Source organism: Pseudorca crassidens, chromosome 14 (assembly GCF_039906515.1).
Source record: "Pseudorca crassidens isolate mPseCra1 chromosome 14, mPseCra1.hap1, whole genome shotgun sequence".
NCBI lineage: Eukaryota > Metazoa > Chordata > Mammalia > Artiodactyla > Delphinidae > Pseudorca > Pseudorca crassidens.
In genome coordinates, this window is record NC_090309.1 from 31437675 (window position 1) to 31458877 (window position 21203).

At 47.8% G+C, this 21203-nt stretch overlaps 1 protein-coding gene across 3 annotated transcripts in view; it reads left to right on the forward strand.

Annotated features, from left to right (window-relative positions):
- Positions 1–21203, forward strand: part of ADD2 (adducin 2) — a 109400-nt gene that overhangs the window by 59237 nt on the left and 28960 nt on the right. For all 3 annotated transcript variants that reach the window (XM_067704780.1, XM_067704779.1, XM_067704781.1), the window contains exons 2-8: positions 1887–2004; positions 8255–8471; positions 10197–10335; positions 16892–17043; positions 17492–17572; positions 19473–19622; positions 20895–21038. In XM_067704780.1, the coding sequence (XP_067560881.1) occupies positions 8289–8471; positions 10197–10335; positions 16892–17043; positions 17492–17572; positions 19473–19622; positions 20895–21038 (849 nt within the window). In that variant the 5' untranslated portion in view covers positions 1887–2004; positions 8255–8288. The remainder of the gene's footprint in view (positions 1–1886; positions 2005–8254; positions 8472–10196; positions 10336–16891; positions 17044–17491; positions 17573–19472; positions 19623–20894; positions 21039–21203) is intronic.

Consider the following 21203-nt stretch of genomic DNA (forward strand, 5'->3'; position numbering starts at 1 on the left):
TCTGTCAGGCCAGGATCCCCCGAGGCTCACCCAGGACCGCAGCTGGTGCTGGACCCTCCTGAGTGACCCTGGCATCAGACCTCTTTTGCTGATCTGGTACCTTTCCTGGCCCTGCCCAGCCTGACTGCAATCAGAGATTTGACCGAGTTGGTAACACAGGAGAATGTTTAAAATAATGCCTTTGCCTACAATACCTCTCAGGGCTATTTTCATTGTAATCAGGGATTAATGCTATAACCCAAGGAATGGAACACTAATGGTAGAATTTCAACACTGATGGAGATCAGGAAGGAATTATTCAGCATTCAGTGTATACTTCTCTGTGGGACAGATGTCTCTCTTCCTACCTGAATGGCATAGGTTCCTTCTGGGGACAAAAGTTTAATTCTCTCCGTGGACACAAGAAATAGCTCAGACTCTGAAAATCCAAGCCTTAACAGGGACGGGACAACCTCACATCTCTGTGGCAGGGGCTGTCGGTGAAGGGGAGGGAGCTAGAGATTCGTGTAAGACAACTTATCTGGCTGCAGGATTGGTCTTTAAGGCGGGTCAGTGGCCACCCATAGAAAGCAGGGCATCCAGAGGTATGTCAGCAAACCCCCCCAGGGGGGGCTCCCATATTGGTAGGCAGTGGACAGAAGCAGCATTAAGTGGTGGCAGTGACTCTGTTCTAGCTAAAAATGAGGCCCACGGGAGGGGAGCCCCAGCTGGCAGCTGCACACATAGAGCATAGAGAAGAGCTTTTGAAAGCGACTGCCAGGTCCCTAGCTAGAGGCATGACCATTGGGACTGAGCTCAGGGGCCCTCTCAGCACTGGAATGCTGAGCCCCGAGTGCCCAGCAGGGCTGAGAAGGCAGCGGTGCCTCAGGGGCCACGCAGCATCTTGGTTTCCCTCACACACACTGGACCTGCTGAGACGAATTCTCCTTGCCCCTCCTGGGTGAGACTAGTCTTCCCAAGTGCTGCTCTCTGGGCAGTATGGGGTCTGGGGTGGAGCTGAGCTGCTGGTGAGGCAGGACAGGCAGGGCCAGGCCCTCAGAGCCATGGAGGGGGTGGGTGTGGGAGTGGGGATGGGACACTGGCTCCGGGTGAGACAAGCATCCCTGGGTCTAAATAACAGGCACCCAAGTGAAAAAAAACAAACAAAAACCCTATCACTTGTCTTTTATTCTAAAGCATTTTGATTAACTCTTTGATGACCTTGGTCCCCAGGAGTTTTGGACTAGTAGCTCGCCCTTGTTAATAAGACATTAAGAACTTTACATTCCTCCTTCAGTAGTACTTTATGACCTGTTACCCAGGTATTAGCTGGGGCCTTTCTTCCCCTTGAACAGTAGGTGACATTGTCTTGAATCCACCAATTCATGGTCTGTGTAACTTCGAAACCCTCCCACTTTCCTGGGGTTTGAGATTCTTTGGGCTTCTTCTGCCTCTTTGGGCTGCATCCAAAAATCAGTCACACCAGCATCTGTGAGTTTGGTAGCTGTTAGTGACGTATTCTGGGGGGTGTCAGGAAGGGGCCAATCCCTTCTAGCCCAGCAGCGTGTGCTTTCTGGGCTTGCGCGGAGTTCCACATTCTGCTCCCTGCACCGGACAGAGCAGCCGCCCTCCTCTGGGCTCCCTTGGCCAACACCCAGCAAAGGGATTTCCCAATTCCTCTCTTTGAAAGGAATTTTGATCCTGATTGTAAAGATAATGAAGCTTTCTTTACCTTTTTGTAGACACAATTTACTTTTAAAATAAAAAATTCAGCTTCAGTTCATTTTCAAGCATTTCCCAGCAGTCCTTAAAATAAATCAGCGAACTAATGGTGCTGCAGAAACAGGGTGAAGAGTCATGGTGGTGCAGACAACACCCTGATATCTGTTGTGTTTTGTGTCTTCCAGTTTCTACCCGGATGCTTGAGATCCTGTAGATGCAATCGGTGACCCTGGGAGTGGAACGGAGTGTGCAGGCTGAGCGCTGAGAAGAGGCAGCCTGGGGCAAGGCTGCTCCAGCCTCCTGGTAATTAGTTGGTAGTTTTCAGTGGTGATGGGGGGGTGAGACACACTTTTTGATTGGGTCCATCTCACCAGGATGAGCTTCCAGACACTCAGGTCATCGCCATGAACTGCCCCGATCCTGCTGACTCCAGAGCTACCATGTGCAACTAGAGATTATCATGCTAAGTGAAGTAAGTCAGAAAGAGAAAGACAAATACCATATGCTATCACTTATATATGGAATCTAAAATATGGTACAAATGAACTCATCTACAAAACAGAAACAGACTCACAGACATGTAGAGATCAGACTTGTGGTTACCAAGGGGGAGGAGGGAGGGAGAGGAGTGGACTGGGAGTTTGGGGTGAGCAGATGAAAACTATTACATTTAGAACGGATAAACAACAAGGTCCTAATATATAGCACAGGGAACTATATCCAATCTCCTGGGATAAATCATAATGGAAAAGAATATTAAAAAAGAATGTATATATGTCTAAAACTGAGTCATTTTGCTGTACAGCAGAGATGGGCATAACATTGTAAATCAACTACACTTCAATAAGCAAAGGAGCTACCATGGAATCAGAAGGACCTTAGAGGTCACCGGTCCAACCCCAAGCAGGGCAGAAGCCCCATTATAGCATCCTGTAGTCACCCTGACTCCAAGGAGAGAGCTCACCACCTAACGAGGCAGCCTGTTCCACCTTCTCGTTACTGAGCAGCTCCTGCTGGTGGAAGGCTCACCCTCGCACCCTTGGCTAGAATCTGCCTGCCTGCCTGCCTGCAGTAACCACTTGCTTCCTGGTTCTGGCCCCCGAGGCTCTAAGGAATCAGCCTAATCCCTCTTCCACATGGCAGTCCAGCAGATACTTAGGGACAATTGGAGTGGAGGAATGCAGGATCTGGGGCCAGAGACAGGCCTGGTTGAAATCCTGACTCCACTATTAACCTGTGTGATCTTCAGCAAGTTAGTTAACCTCTCTGATTCAGTTTTTTTTAATCTGTAAAGCTGGGACAATAATGTCTGCCTCATAGAGTGGTCCTGGGAATGAAAATAAATCACAAATAGAAGTTGCTTGGTGTTATTCCATCACCAATTCTCTGACACCAATTGAATGTCCTGCAATTCAACCCAGTTCTGACACTACCCTGAGTTAAAAGGGCACGTAAGAAAAGGCAAAGTCATGAACAAGGCTCCGCCCTCTTCAGAGGCCAGCTACAGGTGTGAACCCCAGGCCATCTGCACTTCCGACCAACTTGACTGTAAATTTGGGGGTTCCCACAACCTCCCTTTCAGTTTCTATAATTCCCTAGAATAACTCACCGAACTCACTGAAAGCACTATAACTGCAATTGCAGTTTTATTATAAAAGATCCAACTCAGGAATAGCCAGACAAAAGCAGGGTAGGGTCTGGGGGTGGAGGGCGTGGTGCAGAGCTTCCACGCCCCCATCCAGCCCAGCAATGTGCTCACCAACCAGGAAGCTCCCCCTGGCCTCACTGTCCAGGGTTCTTTAAAGGCGGTGTGCATTATTACCAGGCACAACTGATTCAATCATTTGCCACTTGATTGAATGCAATCCCCAGCCCCTCTCCCCTCCTCACTCTGTGGTTGGGATGGGGGTGAAGTTCCAACCTTCTAATCATGTGCTTGGTCTTTCTCAGTGGCCAGTCCCTCCCTTGAAATATCTAAGTGCCCACCATAAGTCACCACATTTGCATAAAAACTCAGACTTGGTGAAAGGGGCTCACGATGACTAAGAAAAGACACTCCTAATGTCTTTTGGACGTTTTAGAAATCCCATGTGTTTTTGAAGCTCTGTGCCAGGAACTGGGGCCAGAGGCCCCTTCTATTCTTTATGACGCCGCACCTGGCCTCACAATCACCGGTATCCTGTGATCTTTAGCACCCTGCTTTTCCTTTGTGATCTCCCAGTTGACATGTTCCCGCTATCTGGTCAGAGAACGAGGCATTCTCGTCAGTCTCTTTCTGGATTTTCTTTTTGTTAATATAGTTCGAGATTGAATTAGTTTGGGGACTAAAACATATAATTACAGTTATTTGGTGTGCACCTGTTTACAATTGAATCATAAGCCTCTCATTACTCGAGTTCCTCATGCTACGATGATTCTAGCCCCTAAATGACACACAATAAGAGCAAATGCTGATAGCACTTGCTATGCACCAGGAGCTTTTTGAACTACTTCACATACATTAATTCACCCAATCCTCACAACAACCTAAAGAGAAGTTAAATAGTTGCAATCCCTGTTTAATATATGGGGAAACTGAGGCACAGAGAGGTTAGGTAACTTGCCCAAGATCACACAGCTAATAAGGGGCATAGCTAAGATTTGAACTCATGGTCTGGTTCCAGAGTCCTTGGTTTTAACCACTAAGCTGTGCTGCACACAACTTTGACCACCTCCCAACATTTTGGGAAGGGAAAGAAGGAGCACAGAAGAATGCCTTTGGTTCACAAAACCGAAGAGTTTGCCCAGGCCCCAGCTGTCGTGGAGAGGGAGTCAGGGCTTCCATTTTCTACCCCCTCCCCCATCGGAGCACCTCTGGAGCAGCCCTGTGGGGCTGGGCTCTAACGAGTGAAGGCAGGCCTGGAGGTTCCTGTACATCGGGCCTGGAAGGTCTTCGTTCCTCATGCTTCGTGGGCCAGAGCTACTTCAGAGACTTCACAGCCTGATTCCTGGGAAGTGCAGCCACTCCAAAGGGAAGAGAGAGGACCAGCTTTTTCCTGCCTGGATGAAAAGGATTTAGTCCAGGAGGGTTCAGTACCAGGCTGTGCTGGTCCCAGAGAAGCTGACAGCTCAGGTGGTTCTGGAGCTAGTGGGGTTTGGCGTTGTGAGGGGCACAGGGATCTCCACGCCCACATCCAGTGTATCCATTGGGGGGTTGCTTGTTGCTATTTTAAAAATAACATCAAAGATTCGGGGGTGTGAAGGTGCCCAAGAGAATTAAAGGGGACGAATGCAGGGGGGCGATGCCTCTGGAAGAATTTTGGTCTGCAGCGGTGTCTTCCCAGAAGAATCTGGGTGGTGACCCCATGTCTGCATGGCTCCAATGCATTCCCATTATGTTTGACCTTGCGGTCTCTTCTCTCTTCCCAAGTTCCAGAGATGAAGCTGTTTGGGAGCACGATGCGGGTGAAGTATTCTTAACTCATCCCATGTGCATGGGATAGACTTGAAACCACAAGGTAACAGTCAGTAGGTCATATGTGCTCTTTGCAGATGTTTCTCTTTCAGCATTTGGCTTGAGGAAGAGGAACTGGGGAGATGCAGGAAGAAGGTCTCTTGCTCCAGGAAACCTAGATCCTCCATCCTTCTGCCTTTTCTACATGAGTCTGTCTCTCTCCATATAGTGTCAGAACTGGAAGGGGCCCCAGAGGTCCATTCTGTCCACTCCCCAATTTAGGAATGGACAAAGTGACACCCAAAGAGGGAAATTACTCGCCCAAGTCCATGAACTAGAGAATGTCAGAACCGGGGCAACATTGCAGATGCTGACTTTAGTCCAGAGCTAATTCAACCAGAAACATCCCTGATGGACTCAATCACTCTTCACTTAGACGAAGAATCTGCCTCTACATGTCACTAAGTACAACCTCAAACACGTTAGCAACCTGCCAAATATGTCTCAAAATATTTCCTTAGAGACCATTGGTTTGTTTGTTTTTGGCTGCCACTGCAAGGTGACTCCTTCTTCCCTTCTCCATCCTCCATCCCATCGACATGGCTGGTAAGGGTGGTGCTAACTGGGGGAGATCTGGTGAGGGCTTTCACAAGGAGCTGACTAATTAGTGACGGAATTAAGATCAGATGTCATGGTTTTGTAAACTTGTAAAAGCAGGTGGTGGTGGCACTTGGAGCCCTCTTGCTGCCCCAGGTCAGGTGTGTGGTGGCAGCTGGTGAATACAGTGGGAGGAGGAGGCCTGGACAGCCATGGGAGGCAGTGCCACCTTGGCAGTCTTGCTAGAAATGGCCAGCACCTGGAATGGATGCCTTCTGTTGCATGATACAGCAACTGACATCTAGCCAGTGGTATTTCAACCCGGCTTCCCATTAGAATCACCCAGAGAACTTTTAAAAATCCTGATGATGAGGTCACACCCTGGACTAATAATATTAGAATCTCTGATATCAGTATTTTTCAAAGTTCTCCAGATGATTCCAACGTGCACCCAATATTGAGATCCCTGCTCCAGGCCGAGGGTTCAGAACTTCAGCTGACCCTCGAAGGACCTTGTCCATGTGTCTTCCCTTGAACTTGTTACTTGCCTTCTCCAAAGGAGAATGCAAATAATAATAATAAAATCAATCAATCAGTCAGTCACCTGAGTGTTCTGGGCTGATGGGATGCACTCCCACTTCTCATGCCCACCCCACTCAGAGGAGCTATAAGGTGGAGGGTAAAGTGCTGACAGAAGCTGGAAGAAGAGATCACAGACAGCTCATGGACAACAAGAATATGTTTTCCTGGTTGTCAGCAAGGCCTCTTTCGTAATGAGCTGTTGGCTGGAATGAAGGCTAAGGCTTGGGCTAACAGGATCAGCTGAGGGGTTGGAGCAGATCAGATCTGGGGAGGCCAGCAGCTGCTCTGAGAGAACAAGAGAGGCTCCATCTCCTTCTGGAATGGGAGACCCCAGAGGCAAAGTGAGGGAGGGTCAGGTTAAGGATGAAAGCCAGGTGCCCTGACCCCAGGTAAAGCTCTTTCGTTGGTATCTCCGTACTTGTGTTCAAAAACTAATTATTGTTCAGTCAAGGCACTTGCCTTCTTTTCTTTTTTTTTGCGGTACACGGGCCTCTCACTGCTGCGGCCTCTCCCGTTGCGGAGCACAGGCTCCGGACGCGCAGGCTCAGTGTCCCTGGCTCACGGGCCCAGCCGCTCCGCGGCATGTGGGATCTTCCTGGACCGGGGCCCAAACCCGCATCCCCTGCATCAGCAGGCGGACTCCCAACCACTGCGCCACCAGGGAAGCCCAGTCACTTGCCTTCTTTTGCTGAGAAGGGGCTCAGCCAACTGGGAGAAGGCTGAAGCTCTGTAAGCCTCCACGCCCTCTGGATGTTGAAGGGGCACAACCCAGATCTGAGGGCCTAGCAGTGCTGATACAGAGGGAGGCTGTCATGGCCAGAGTCTCACAGCTGGGAAGCAGAGGCTGAATGGCAGCCTCCTTCTTCAGAAGGGCTCCAATATGGCCATAGAAGCCATTCCTTCATTCCTCGTTCAGGCACTTAAAAAAGCCTGCTTGAGTAGAAAAAACATGTGGCTTTTCCCCAGACCAACTTTCCAAACACTGCCCTAGCCCTCCCCAGGGACCAGGTCAAGATATACGGGCCTCTGGGCAGCCCAGCAATGTGGTGCCCTTCAAACGGTGTTTATTCTTTTTTTTTTTTTTTGCGGTACGCGGGCCTCTCACTGTTGTGGCCTCTCCCGTTGCGGAGCACAGGCTCCGGACGCGCAGGCTCAGCGGCCACGGCTCACTGGCCCAGCCGCTCTGCGGCATGTGGGATCTTCCCGGACCGGGGCACGAACCCGCGTCCCCTGCATCGGCAGGCGGACTCTCAACCACTGCGCCACCAAGGAAGCCCGGTGTTTATTCTTTCACTGTTTCTCAATATTTATTTACTGGGGTTTAGGAGAAACTTATTTTCCATTAATAAAAATTGCACACCTCTTTTAAACTTAGAATAAGAATCTGATTCTCCAGTGAGACATGTTTTACAGAATCCGATTCACCAGTAATTCTTTTGCAGAGGCGAGAGCAAAGTCAAAGTTGTGAAGAAAAGCACTGCTCAAAGCGTTTCCCGCCTTTTAGAAGTTACCCGTTCTCTTTTCAGTTTTGTGGATTTCCCACCGAATGTGTTTAGGAGGCTTCTTAGAGGGTTTACATTTTAGATCAAGTACGAATTCCCAGTGAATAGCTTTACACTGTGTAGATAAGCATCACAAGATGCCCTCAGAGGTTTGCAGGTCGCGCTCGTACTGGAGGACCCGTCTACTTGAACCCGAGTGTGGCCGCCGAAGCCGGGCGGGTCAGGCAGGGAAGGGTGGGGGACCCCGAGCCGGTGACACATTTTCACTTCGTTGGACGCCCTACAGGCCGGCAGCCGCGGTGCCCAGCCCTCCAACCCGCTGCCCCGCTCACACCCTCCAGGGAACAGCCGCCTCCCACCGCGAATCTCCCCGAATCCAAGCCCTCTGCCTTAGGAGGCGCGTACCCCGACTGGGAGTACCCTCCTTTTTTCTTTGCAGGATTCCAGGAGTGGATTGTAAACCCACCAGGACAATGAGTGAAGAGCCTGTCCCCGAGGCCGCCTCCCCGCCGTCCGCGCAGGGGCAGCAGTACTTCGATCGTTTCTCCGAGGACGACCCCGAGTACCTGCGCCTTCGCAACCGTGCAGCGGACCTGCGGCAGGACTTCAACCTGATGGAGAAGAAGAAGCGTGTCACCATGATCCTGCAGAGCCCGGTGAGCGGGGTCTGCCCCGGCGGGGCGGGGGAGGAGAAAGGAGGCAGCAGAGGGTGTGGCGAGGGGAGATGAGGGGGACGCTGATTCAGCCGGTGAACCTGAAAGATAAATAACTCCGCTTCCGCTGGCTCGGGGTCGGAGCAATTCTCAGCTCTCCGAGCAAGATGCTCTGGCAACATGGGTGTGTGTCTTTCCCTAGCACTGGCGGAGGGCAAAGCCTGGTTTATATGCAGTGGTTTGGCTCGGTGCCGGGAGGAGGTGGGTCTGAGAGGCAGGAGCCCCGCCTCAGTTTCTTGTGCCGCTTCTTGAGCCTCACTTTCCAGTCTTCCTTTCCCTCTTCACCGAAAGCTGTAACAATTCGAGTAAACCAGCGGCCACCGGGGGGCGCCACGTGGGAGGGTTGGGGCTCCCTTTTCTGAACACCACAAAGAACTCCATCCTGGCAAATAAGGCTTTGAAAACCCCAGGAGGTGGGGGAGTGGAGGGCACAGCGGGCAAGACCGGATCACCCAGCCGTGGCTGGAGTCTGGAGGTCAGCTGGCGCCTGCCTGGCGTGGACACAGAGCTCTTCCTTGAGGCAGGTGGTGCGTTGAGGATGGAGGGTGGAGGGTGGGCCTACTGGACCAGTGAAGCAGGAGGGTGGTGCAGGCCCTCGGAGGGGGAGGAAGAGCAGTGTGGACAGAGGCAAGGGGGAGTCTCAGGGCAGTAAAGGTGGGGGGTCCGCAGGCAACAGTGCATGATCCTAAGTGTTGGGAAGCTCAGGGACGGAGCTGGCATCTCCAGGTACCTGCCAGGATGAGATCTGCCTCAGCCACTACCCGGCTTTTCTGAGACCCTGGTTGAGAGCACACCGTGAATGCTCGGGCCTCACAGAGGAGTGCTAAGGGGGATGGGCCCGAGGTCTTGGTGACAGGTGACACCATGTTGGGGAGTCTGGAGGAAAATGGCAGCTGCTAAAAACGTTGGGATGACAGAAACTCTGAGGGAGACTAGAAGGGATGGCGGGTGTGGTAGGAGAAGTGGCAGAGTTAGTACCAACCCAAGTTTGGGGGCCTGAAGGATGGGACTCTACTCTCAGGCAGGAGATGGGGACAGGAGGAGGTCATGCTTCTTCTGTCCTTTTGTAGATTCCCCAACACCTAAGTGGCTCCCCATTTCCTCCTGAGTGTTCCCTGCTGCCACCTGGTGGACAGGCATGCCCTATTTGTGGCCTGATGGTCCGAAAAGCCCGGCTTAGAGTAGCGGGACATCAGAAGTGGAAGTGACCTCTGAGGTCATCAAATCCTGAATATGAAGAAACTGAGGCCCAGAAGAGCCATCGGCCTGGCTAGCGGACAGGAAAGCTGGCATACTTTTTCATTCAATTCTGCTTTTTAAAAAGTCTTTTAATTACTAAAGTGAAGTCCTGCCATGTCTGCTGGATGGGCAGGGGAGGGGGTCTAGGCTATCCCTGAGACACAGGAAGGACCAGGAGTCTGGAGTATTGCCCATGAGGCAAAGGAACAGGATTCATTCCCAGCATCTCCTTACTGCTCCCCACACAGCAGTCTGGGGAGGCTCCTGAGGTCCCAGTGGGATTGCCCGGTGCCCCCTGGGACCTAGATATCCCACATGTGGTCCTAGCCTAGCTGACCCAAGGGCTAGGGGTGGGCACTTGGGAGAGGGGCCCTCTGTCTTCCACAAGAGGCACACTGGGAGGACCAGCGACTCGGGGGCCTGCTTCAGTCTTTCAGGGAGGAGCTGGAAGGCCTCATCCAGGAGCAGATGAAGAAGGGGAACAACTCCTCCAACATCTGGGCCCTGCGGCAGATCGCGGACTTCATGGCCAGCACCTCCCACGCAGTCTTCCCAACATCTTCCATGAGTACGTGCGGGAGCTGGGGAGCTGCCAGGAGCAGAGGTAGTGGAAGTGGGGGAGGGAAAGGCGCAGTCAGAAGCGGCTTGGTTGCCGCCGGCCTACGCAGTGAGCGCTGCAGCTGCATTAACAGACCTGGGGGAGCTGGACCGCAGCCAGAGAGATACCTGCCTCTGCTTCTGATGCTGCTGCGATTTAAAGAGCCCAGGAGGATTACCCCTGATGCCCAGAAATCGGAGGGCAGGGGGTGCTGGAGACTTAAGGGAGAACCCAGTTCGGGTTCTGCTGGGGGCGGGCGGAGGATGACACCGTGTCACTGCAATGAGAGGCAGGGCGGCCTATGTATGGTCCCTCCACCCCCACCCCTCGTAAGCGGATTAGCATGGAGGGAAGAGCTTTGCAACTCAAGGTCCCTTGCACCATTGCACAGCCGCTGCTTGAGGCCCAGGAGTGGACAGTGGAGAGTTAGGGTTCTGCTCTCTGTTACTCGAGCTACGGGCACAGAACCTAAGAAAATCCTTGTGTCCTCACAGCATCCAGCCCTAAGGCTGATCTTCCCTCAATCCCCTGGCGTCACTCCCTTGGAGATGGAGTGCGAGGGGGGGGCAGATGGGAGGCCGTTGGAGCCATTGTCTCCTCACCCCACTGGACGGGCCAACCTGACTCCGTAGACAAGGGCCAAGAGCAGCCAGGGCTAGGCACGAACACATCTTCCTTGGCTCTGAAGCTCTGCCCACAACCTTTAAGAAACAGACATCGAAAAATACTTCCCCTCAGCAAGATGAATGTAGGACTATAGTTGAAAATTAGGAAAATAGTTGAGAAAGGGTAATAAAAATTACTGTACTGTGTTCTTACAACCAAGAAATTACTATTATCAATATTTTGGTGTATATCCTTCCAGCCTTTTTCTCTTAACATATACAGACTATGCCAAAAAAAGTGGAATCGCATTATACATACAAATTTAATAGCCTTAGCATATCTTGACTAATTTTTCACATAATAAAATATGGTTCTATAGCATAATTTTTGGTGGATGTATACTCTTCTGTACATGGCTGAATATGCCACAGTTTATTTAATCAGTTTCCCATTTTTGGACTTTTAGGTGGTTTCCAACTTTTTGCTATTATGAATGACAATGCAATAAACATCCTTGTAAATAAATCTGCGAGTATATCCATGACTATTTTCTTAAGATAAATTACTAGAAGTAGAATTGCTAGACTGAATTATACGCATGTTTTAAAGGCAGCAATGCATAATGCAAAATTACCCTAGAGAAAGATGGAATGAATTTACATTCCTACCAGAAATGCAAGAGTACCCATTTCCTCCACCCTGATCTGTAGTCTGTGTTACCATTTGTTTCATCCTCATGATATGATGGGTGATGAATAGTACTTTGTGTTTTAATCTGCATTTGATTACTATAGAGATTGAATATATTTTCATATACATATTGGGCATGATTTTCTTTTTGTACTAAATTGCCTGTCACATCCTTTGCCAATTTTTCTACTTGCATATTCTTTTCTTACAGATTTAAAAATCATAAAGTAAGGCTAGTTCCCTACTATCTGTCAAATACATTGCAGATTGTTTTCCAGTGTCTCCTTTGCCTTTTAATTTTGTTCATGATATCTTTGTGTTGCAGAATTCTTTAATTTCCATGTAGTTGAATCCATTATTATTTTCCTTTGTGTTTTCTGCTTTTGATTGCATACTTAGAAACACCTTCCCTATGTTTTATCATCCAATAAAATACCCTTAATTATTCATTTGCCAATTTTTCTCAACCATTGTTTAAGTTGATTCTTTAAAATGACTTTAGAAGTATTTTGTCAGGTCTCTCCATCCACCTCAAAAAATTCCTTTTGGGATTTTGATTGGGATTACATTAAATGAATAGATTAATTTGGTGGAGAATTTATAAATGTACAACTTTATATTAGAATGTAAACTCCATGGCGGGGAGGATATATGTATGTTTTGTTCACCGTTAGAGTAGTGTCCTGGACTTAGAAAAGTAGCACCTGGCATATAACAGGTGCTTAAAAAATATGTGCATAAACGAATTTTAAATCTTTTCAGAAATGATGTGTGTCTTCTATTTATTTAAATCTTTTTAAATGTCCATCAGAAAAGCTAGTAGTTATTTGCTTATAGTCCTTACTAATTTCTTGTTAAGTTTATCCTGGAAATTTTATGTAACTTTGTCATTTTAAGTGATTCTCCATTCAACTTTTTTTCTGGTTATAGCTGTCATCTAGGGAAATCGTTGGAGATATATGTATTTATATATTATTTAAACTAGCCGCTTACTGGACTCTTAAATTTTGGTATGTTCTCAATTCTTTGGGGCTTTGTATATAGAAAACTCACATAATCTGCAAATAATGGTTATTTTGCATCCTTCAATCCAACATTTACCCTTTGGTTTATTTTTCCAGTTTTCTCATTGCATCCGTTAGAACTCTCAGAACAATGTTTAATAATAGATTAGAGAGTAATCATCCTTGTCTTGTTTCTGACTTCAATGGAAATTTTTTCACCACAAGAGTTTGAGATAGTTATTCTTTATCATGTTGAGAAAATATCTTTGTATTCTAGTTCAATATGGGTATTTCTCAGAAATGGATATTGAATTTTATAAAATGCATTTTGGGTATTTATTGATTTTTCTTTCCTTGATGTGGTGAATTATATTAATAGATTTCTGAATATTGAACTCTTTTTTTCATTCCTGAAATAAATCATTCATGGTTTTGATGCATTCTTTTAAAAATACTCTTCTGGGTTTGATTTGCTGGAATTTTATTAATTTTTGCATCCATACACATGATAAAAAGCAGTTCACTTTTTGGGCAGCCTTTGTTTAGTATTGGTATTAAGACTATAATTTCCTAAGATGAATCAGGGTGATCCCCACCCATTTCTTTGCCCTAATGGAGTTTAAATTAGATAGGAAGTCTCTGCTCTTTTAAGATTTATTATTCACTTATAAAGCTATCCAGATATGGAATATTTGGATAACATTTTTTTTCTGTTTCATTTAAAATTCTTTAAAATTTTATTTTGCTGCTTCTTGAGTAAATTTTGGTCATATTTTATATAAAATAATCCATTTCATGTGCCTTTAAAAAATTATTAGCCTGATTTACAATATTATTTTTATTACTTAAAACTTCTACTGTGGATATGACATCCCATTCTCATTCCTGGTGCTGTGTATTCCCACTTCCTCTTTATTGGCCAATCCAGATGTTGGTTTCCTCATAGATCTTCTCACATAAGCCAATTCTTGGATTTACATATTGGTTCTACTAACTTTCTTGTTTTCTGATTTACTGATTTTGTTTTTATACTCATTAATTCTTTTCCATAACTCTTCTTTGGTTTATTTTGTTCTTTATGTTTTTCTACAATAGAATAAAATGGATTTGATTATTTTCATATTTAATTCAATAATAAAGGCATTTAAGACTATGAATTTTTTTCTCTGAGTATAAATTTGGTCTTATCCCATACATTTTGACATGTAGTATTTCCTTTATTGTTAATTTCTAGGTAGTTTGCAGTTGCTGTTTTGGTTTTATTTTTATTCTAAAATAAAATAAACACACTCCGAGAGTGTGTTTTCTCATTTCTAAGCGTTGGAATTTGTATTCTTTTAAAGATTTGTTGATAATGTCTAGTTTTATTGCATTATGTTTAGACAATGTAGCCTACTTAATGTCTATGTTGGGGATTTATTGAGATTTTCTTTGTGCCCTAATAATATCATACTTAAATGATATATGGGTGTAGACTCTATCTCAGGGACATAGTATTTAATCTTCATCCTCATTTATTGTTTTTGATTTTATAAAGAATTAACGTCTCCCACTGTATTTGATTTCTGTTCATTTCTCTCTATTTCTGATAGCTTTTGCTTTGAATATCTTGAAACGCTTTTCAAAGTATACATGTTTTTATAGCTATATCTTCATTATGGATTATGCCTTTAATCCATGTAAAATGACCTACAAAATGATCCTTTTTGTCCAAAAGAATATCCTTTTCCTTGGCTTCTACTTTGATCATGTTATGGCTCTATTTATCTTTTTGTTTATATTTGCCTTGGCATACTTTTGATGGTCCCTTTATTTTTACCTGTTTTGTGTCACTTTATTGTAGTATTTGTTAGTTTTTTTAAATCTCCTATAGTACTGTCTTTGACATCTGTTGCTGTAGCAGAGAAGTCTGAAACAGTCTATTATTGGTTCCTTTGTAGGTAACCAATTTTTTTTCTAGGAGCTTGTGGATTTTCCCCCTTACCCTTGTATTTCAAGACTGTGTCAGGAAGCATATAATTGTAGGCTTTTCTTTTAATGGACTTTTCTCCCCTGAAATGCAGTAAGTTCTTTCAGTTTTTATATATATATAGGTCTTTTTTTCAATTCTGAATTTTTTCTTCTATTATATCAGTACTTATAACTTATATGCCAGGTCCTCTGGTCTTTGTCTCCCATATCTATCATATTCTTTCTCATCATTTTCATATCTCTGACCTTATACTCTTCCTTTTGAGAGAGAACTAGGGCTGACCAGCATTCCTATCACCTCACTGATCAGCAACTGCCAGAAAAACAGTTGGATGCCTGAAAATCTTGTTGGTGCCAGGGTATCTGAGTCAGGGAATGTGGAGAGGGAACCTTTCACGTGTCTGGAGTTCAAGCCCGGAGAGGTTGTTCTTTGTCCATCTGCCTTAGAATTTTCTTTGCCTGGTTGGTTTTGGGTTTTTTGGTTGTTTTGTTTTTGTTGTTTTTTTCTAAATAGTGTGTCCTTCAGGCTTAGCTTTCAGGGGGGTTGGTGGATTTTCATCTTTTTCTGTGTTTTCTTAGGTACTTTGAAATAATGGCCCAGTTAGATTTTCACTTTAGTAAGGCTGGTCAGAATAAGCGTTCTTTCTATGAAGACCCTGAGCACAGAGGACTGGGGACTCCTGTGGATCCCTCTGGTCTATTCTGGGCCTGTGGGTGGGTAGTCCTCATGGGGAAGCTCCACAGGGCTGGGGAGGGGACTCTTTGATACAGGACACAGAGGACATGACAGAGTGAGTGTTTTCAGTCCTATTCTGGCCTCCTGCCATCTCTGGGGCTCCATAGTTATTTCTAAGAGAAGGATTCAAAGGACTCTGGGTCTGAAGGCTCTCCCAACAATAGCCTCCCTCCCTTCCAGCTTTGCCTGGGGGCCTTATGCCTCCCAGCTTGCTGCAAGGGGTGAAGCAAAGAGGTAAATACTTATCTGGGGAACTAGAGAGGAGGCAGGCATCCCAGGTTGGTCAGTTTGAATTAGAAACCCTTGATTCTTGGGTTTCGTTGTTGCTCTCCTTGCCAGTTTAGCTGGGCCTTTGGACCACTACTGTCCCTGTCAACTTCGTGTACTGGACACATGCACTGGAGGCGTACCACCGTTGGTGGGCACAGGCCCTTTGGGGGCATCTTCCTGACATGGGGTGTTCAAGACTTGCTCTGCTTGCTTTATGCCCCCAGTCCACCCTCATATTTGCAGACCGTGTCGTCATTTCAACTAATGGCAAACCTGGTAGAGGACATACATCACATGGTGTGACAGTGAGGTTTATAGAGCTGGTGGAAGCTTCCAAAGAGCATTTTAATCCATTAACGGTTTTAGTGGGAAGCTGGGAGAGACAGCATCAGGAGGCTCCCAGCCAGACATCATCTTAAGCCGGAACCCTTTCCTATTGATTCTTTTATTGTTTCCTAGACACTGATTAATTGGAGTTCTGGGGCTCAGATGCCCTCTTCTGCCTTCCTGAGGCATGCAGGCAGCGGTCATCGTGGTTAATGGGACAGACTGAGCGTCAACTCCTAGACCCTCTGGGTGCCCTGACTATCAAATGCTCTAGGCTCATTTCCCTATTACTTCCACATCCCTCTGAATTCCCCAAAAGAGCCATAACTAACCAAGGGACTGCATATCCAGAGGGGAGCCGATGTGGCCCCCCCGAGGCCTCCAGCCCCTCAGCCAGCACAGCTACACTGACTTCTGGAAGTTCATGACTTGTCAGAAAAACTTGACGAATTTACTTCCTGGTTGACTTGACTTTCTGTCTGCCCTGTTTCCAAATTAGAGAAAAAGTTATATTACATGGTATAGTTAAAACAATATGATAATGATTAGTAACTTCTTCATTAAAACTGATAAAATATACTCATATTTCCACTCAGAAATTTATTTATGCTTTTATTCAATGTCCATCTCTAGGGTTTGTGGTCAGCTTGGCCTTCTGAGAAATTTTCATTCTGTGGCCTTGAGTCTGGCCATGATTTTTGACCCAAAGCAATGCCATTCTTCCCCGAAGGAGCAGAGGACCTTACTGGGCACAGCTATCCATTCTGTGGATTTTCTCCTCTGGAGTCAGGGTCAAAGAATGTTGAATTCCCTGAAGTCTCGTGTGTGGTTGTAGTGCCAGTGAGAATTTGAGAGGACGGGGGCAGGGCAGGGGAGGGCAGACGGGAGCCCCTGACCCAAAAGATGCCCTGTGCCCCTGCAGACTTCTCCATGATGACGCCCATCAATGACCTCCACACAGCCGATTCCTTGAACCTGGCCAAGGGGGAGCGGCTCATGCGGTGTAAGATTAGCAGTGTCTACCGCCTCCTGGACCTGTACGGCTGGGCCCAGCTGAGTGACACCTACGTCACGGTAAGGAGAGCATTTGGGGGTGAGGTGGGGCAATGTGTGTGACCCCCAGCAAATCCAAAGGGAAAACTCCTTATCTTTGGCATGGCCATGGCACTGCTGGTGGCCTTCGGCCGAAATTCAATGAGCCTTTCCAAGGTTTCTAACCACTGTGGTTTCCTGAGACAGATAACCTGCCCAGTGCGTACTTCTCTGGATGAGGAGCAAGGAATTTTTGGATCCTATTTCTAGGGCTACCCTTGACCATTGGGAGATTCCTCCTGTAGTTCCATTTCCCCAGCTCCAAATAAAGCTGAGTCCTCTTCATCTCTTATGGGTCAGGGAGAAGTAAGGGCTCTTGGGGGGAAGATTTGGGTGCAGTGGATTTAGGGAAAGAGGGGATTCAAGCAGTATGGCATTGGAAATGACCCCTCTCCCTCCTTGCCTCTGAGAACACGTGTTTTTCCTCCAGTTGAGGGTCAGCAAGGAGCAGGACCACTTCCTGATCAGCCCTAAGGGAGTTTCGTGCAACGAAGTCACAGCATCCAGCCTGGTGAGTACGGTCCGGCCTGTCACCACCCATTTCTTGCTGAAATGACAGTACTCTCTCTGCTCCTACGGTGAGAGGTCATCTCCAAGGCAGTCACTGCCATCCTGTCCTTCTTGCAATTTGCAGTCTAGTGGGACAGAGAAGTCACATGGACGCAAAACAAACTGAGCGCAGAGCATGATGTGATCAAGAGACGAAATGGGAGGTGCAGGCTGCAAGCGCAGTGGGAGGGCGAGGGGAGAAGAGATGAGCCTGGAGGCCTCTGAGCCCGGGATTGGACAAAGGCTGGGAGTCGGGAAGCCTTCCAGCTGAGGGGATACATTAGAACAACAGCCAGTGCTTTGTCCCAAAGCAGTGCAAGACTCTTCTAGTGCTGGTGCCCAGAGAGAGAGCTTCTGGGCCCCCTTTCTGTCCTCCTGCCCCTTTTAGGCGTGGTAGGAAGAAACTTCCAGAATCGGTTTCGATCAGGAAAGATTTCTGGGTGCGGGGGTGGGGGGAGAGGAGAGCAGTCTAGGGACTGGCTTAGAAGCCGAAGAAGTCGAGTTCAGGTGCATTTTTACATTGACACAAAGTTGTTTTTGTCTGTGCTTAGACGCGATTAAGGAGTGGCTTTTGTCTTCTGTGTCACAGTCAAAAGTGGCCGTCTCTGGGGATGATGTTCAATGAGATTGTTAATGTTAGGCAGCGCCATGGCTTAGGTAGGTGCCAGGTCAGCCGCAGCGACCAGCAGTTGTATGTGTGTGTGTGTGTGTGTGTGTGTGTGTGTGTGCGCGCGCGCGTGCGCCCGCCCGTGCGCGTGCACGTGTGTTTTCACCATGACACCCACAACCCCTTGGAGTCAAAAGCAGATTGTAAGACCAGTGACTGCTCTCCATGTGTCCTTTAAGACCTAGCTTTCGGGTGACTGGTAAATGGGTGTTCATTACATGAGCCTCTTTACCTCTGTGTGTGATTAAAAAATTTTCAAAATAAGAAGTGGGAAAAAAAGGAAAAAGGCTCAGTTTAGATGTTCTTCCCTTTAATAGGAGGAATTAAAGACTCCTCCTATCTGCTTCTAGAGGATTCTGTGAATGATTCTCCTCTTGCACCTTGCTACTCAAAGAGTGGTCCGTGGACCAGCAGCAGGGCTATCACTGGGATCTTGTTAGAAATGCAGACTCTCAGGCCGAGTTCTTGGCCTACAGAATCCAAGTCTGCATTTTGACAGGATCTCCAGGTGATTCTTTTTTTTAAATCAATTTTTTTAAATTGAAGTACAGTCGATTTACAATGTTGTATTCATTTCTGCTGTACAGCAAAGTGATTCAGTTATACATGTACATGCATTCTTTTTATATATATTTTTTCCATTATGGTTTATCACAGGATATTGAATATAGTTCTCTGGGCTATACAGTAGGACCTTGTTGTTTATCCATTCTATATATAAAAGCTTCCATCTGCTAACCCCAGCCTCCCACTCCATCCCTCCCCCAACCCCTCCCCCCTTGGCAACCACCAGTCTCTTCTCTATGTCCCTGATTCTGTTTCATAGATAGGTTCATTTGGGTCATATTTTAGATTCCACAGATAAGTGATATCATATGGTATTTGTCTTTCTCTTTCTGACTGACTTCACTTAGTATGATAATCTCTAGTTGCATCCAGGTGATTGATGTTTGAGAAACTCTGCTCTAGCATTTTTCAATGCTGCATTATAATCGCCTTTGTTTCCCAGTAGCCTGTGTGCTCACCCTGCAGGCAGGAATGGGTCTCTTGCCCCCCACATAAAGCACGTCCATTGCCCGTGGTATGGTGGAGAGTGGACACAGGTGGGTGGGCGTGTGCCTGGCCCACCTGCGGGGAGGGGAATGAGGGGCCTCTGCCTGCTGGTGGCCGGAAGTTTCTCTTCGCCCCGGCCCAGATCAAGGTGAACATCCTGGGAGAGGTGGTGGAGAAGGGCAGCAGCTGCTTCCCAGTGGACACCACGGGCTTCTGCCTGCACTCGGCCATCTACGCCGCCAGACCCGACGTGCGCTGTGTCATCCACCTGCATACTCCGGCCACGGCGGCGGTGAGTGTCAGCTCTTCAGCCAGCATTTCAGTCCCCCAGGCTGGCGGCAGACCCATGGCACCTGTCCCTCTGAGGGTCTCCCTGAAGAAAGACATAAGCCCCCAAGCTAGGAGCAAGTTCGCCATATAAAACAGTTCTGGAAAGATTCCCTGGAACTCAGAGCAAGGTGAGGAGGGGACACCCAACATGGGAACCTCCTCCTCTGCATTTTCTAACTATGGAAGTCTAGGTGAGGGGAGACAAGGTGAAGATGTGTAAAGTCTTCCCTGCTGCACCCCGCACCTGCTACATACGCAAACCAGTGCCACAGGCTTGGGTGACGGCACCTTCCGAGTGTCTGGGAACTGGGAGAGAGCAGAGGGAAGACCCTCAAGGAGCAAGCTGTCCCCCAAGGGTCTCTGGGCATTTCTCCATGTCTACCTGAGACGCTGCGGTGCACCTGGACAGACAGCAGACAACCAGTCTCGGTGTTCCCTCAACCCTCACCCTCAGGCCACATGCCTACAGGGGCAAAAAAGACCTGTCACTGGCCTGTGGTTTTTTCCGCAAATCACTCCACTTACAAGCACTCAGACCTTCCAGAATTCGGACTAAGACTGCATGTTGTATTCGTGCCAAGTATCCATTTCTGCAGAGCCGGGGCTTACACGAGGGGCAAGATGAGTGAAGGGGGGCGAGCGGCTCTCCTAACCTCTCCACGCTCCTTGCTTTTAATAAAAGGCGGGGTTTGGGGCACGGCTGTTTCAGCCTGTGTTTTAACCCTGTTCTCTGGCACTTGCATTGCTCCGTTGCCGGTAAAATGGGGGCTTCTCAATGGGCCTCCCTGTTACTGAAGAGTCGTGGCTGTTGATGCACTGACCCAAGGCTGAGGGTCTCGTGCAACCCACCCCAGGGACCCTGGACCCTGCTTCAGCCCTGCCTGGTGCCAACTCCACCACCCTTGCCTCTTCCTGGGTCCTAGGACAAGAGCCAAGCAGGGGTGGGCAGCAGCACGCCATCCCTCGAGCGTATGCTTTGCAGCAGTTTTAGAAGGTGATGTCTTGACATGGCAGCCGGGAAAAGTGTGATGAAAAGGCTTTAGAGGAAGTAGTGAGAAAACAAGAGCCTCGCCAAGGGGAGGGGGTGCCTTTTCCCATGCGCTCGCTCCCTCCCCTGCCACGTCCCCAGACAGAACTTGACTGTGCTGCTCTGAGGCCAGGGCGACTGTGACAGAGGGGCGAGGAGGGGGGTGGAGCTGCTGCGCTAAACATTCATTCCGTCGTCTCACTACAGGTGTCAGCCATGAAGTGGGGCCTCCTGCCGGTGTCCCACAACGCCCTGCTGGTGGGGGACATGGCCTATTATGACTTCAACGGCGAGATGGAGCAGGAAGCCGATCGGATCAACCTGCAGAAGTGCCTTGGACCCACCTGCAAGGTTCGGCTCAGCTGTTCTGGGAAGATGCTCTGGGTGGGATTGTCAAAAACCGACATCACAAGAGCGACAAATGTTCATTGGAAAATGTTTATAAGTTGCAGATAAACAGCAATAACAACAAATGACATAAAACTCTTTCACCCTACCCTGCGATTTGGGTGCACA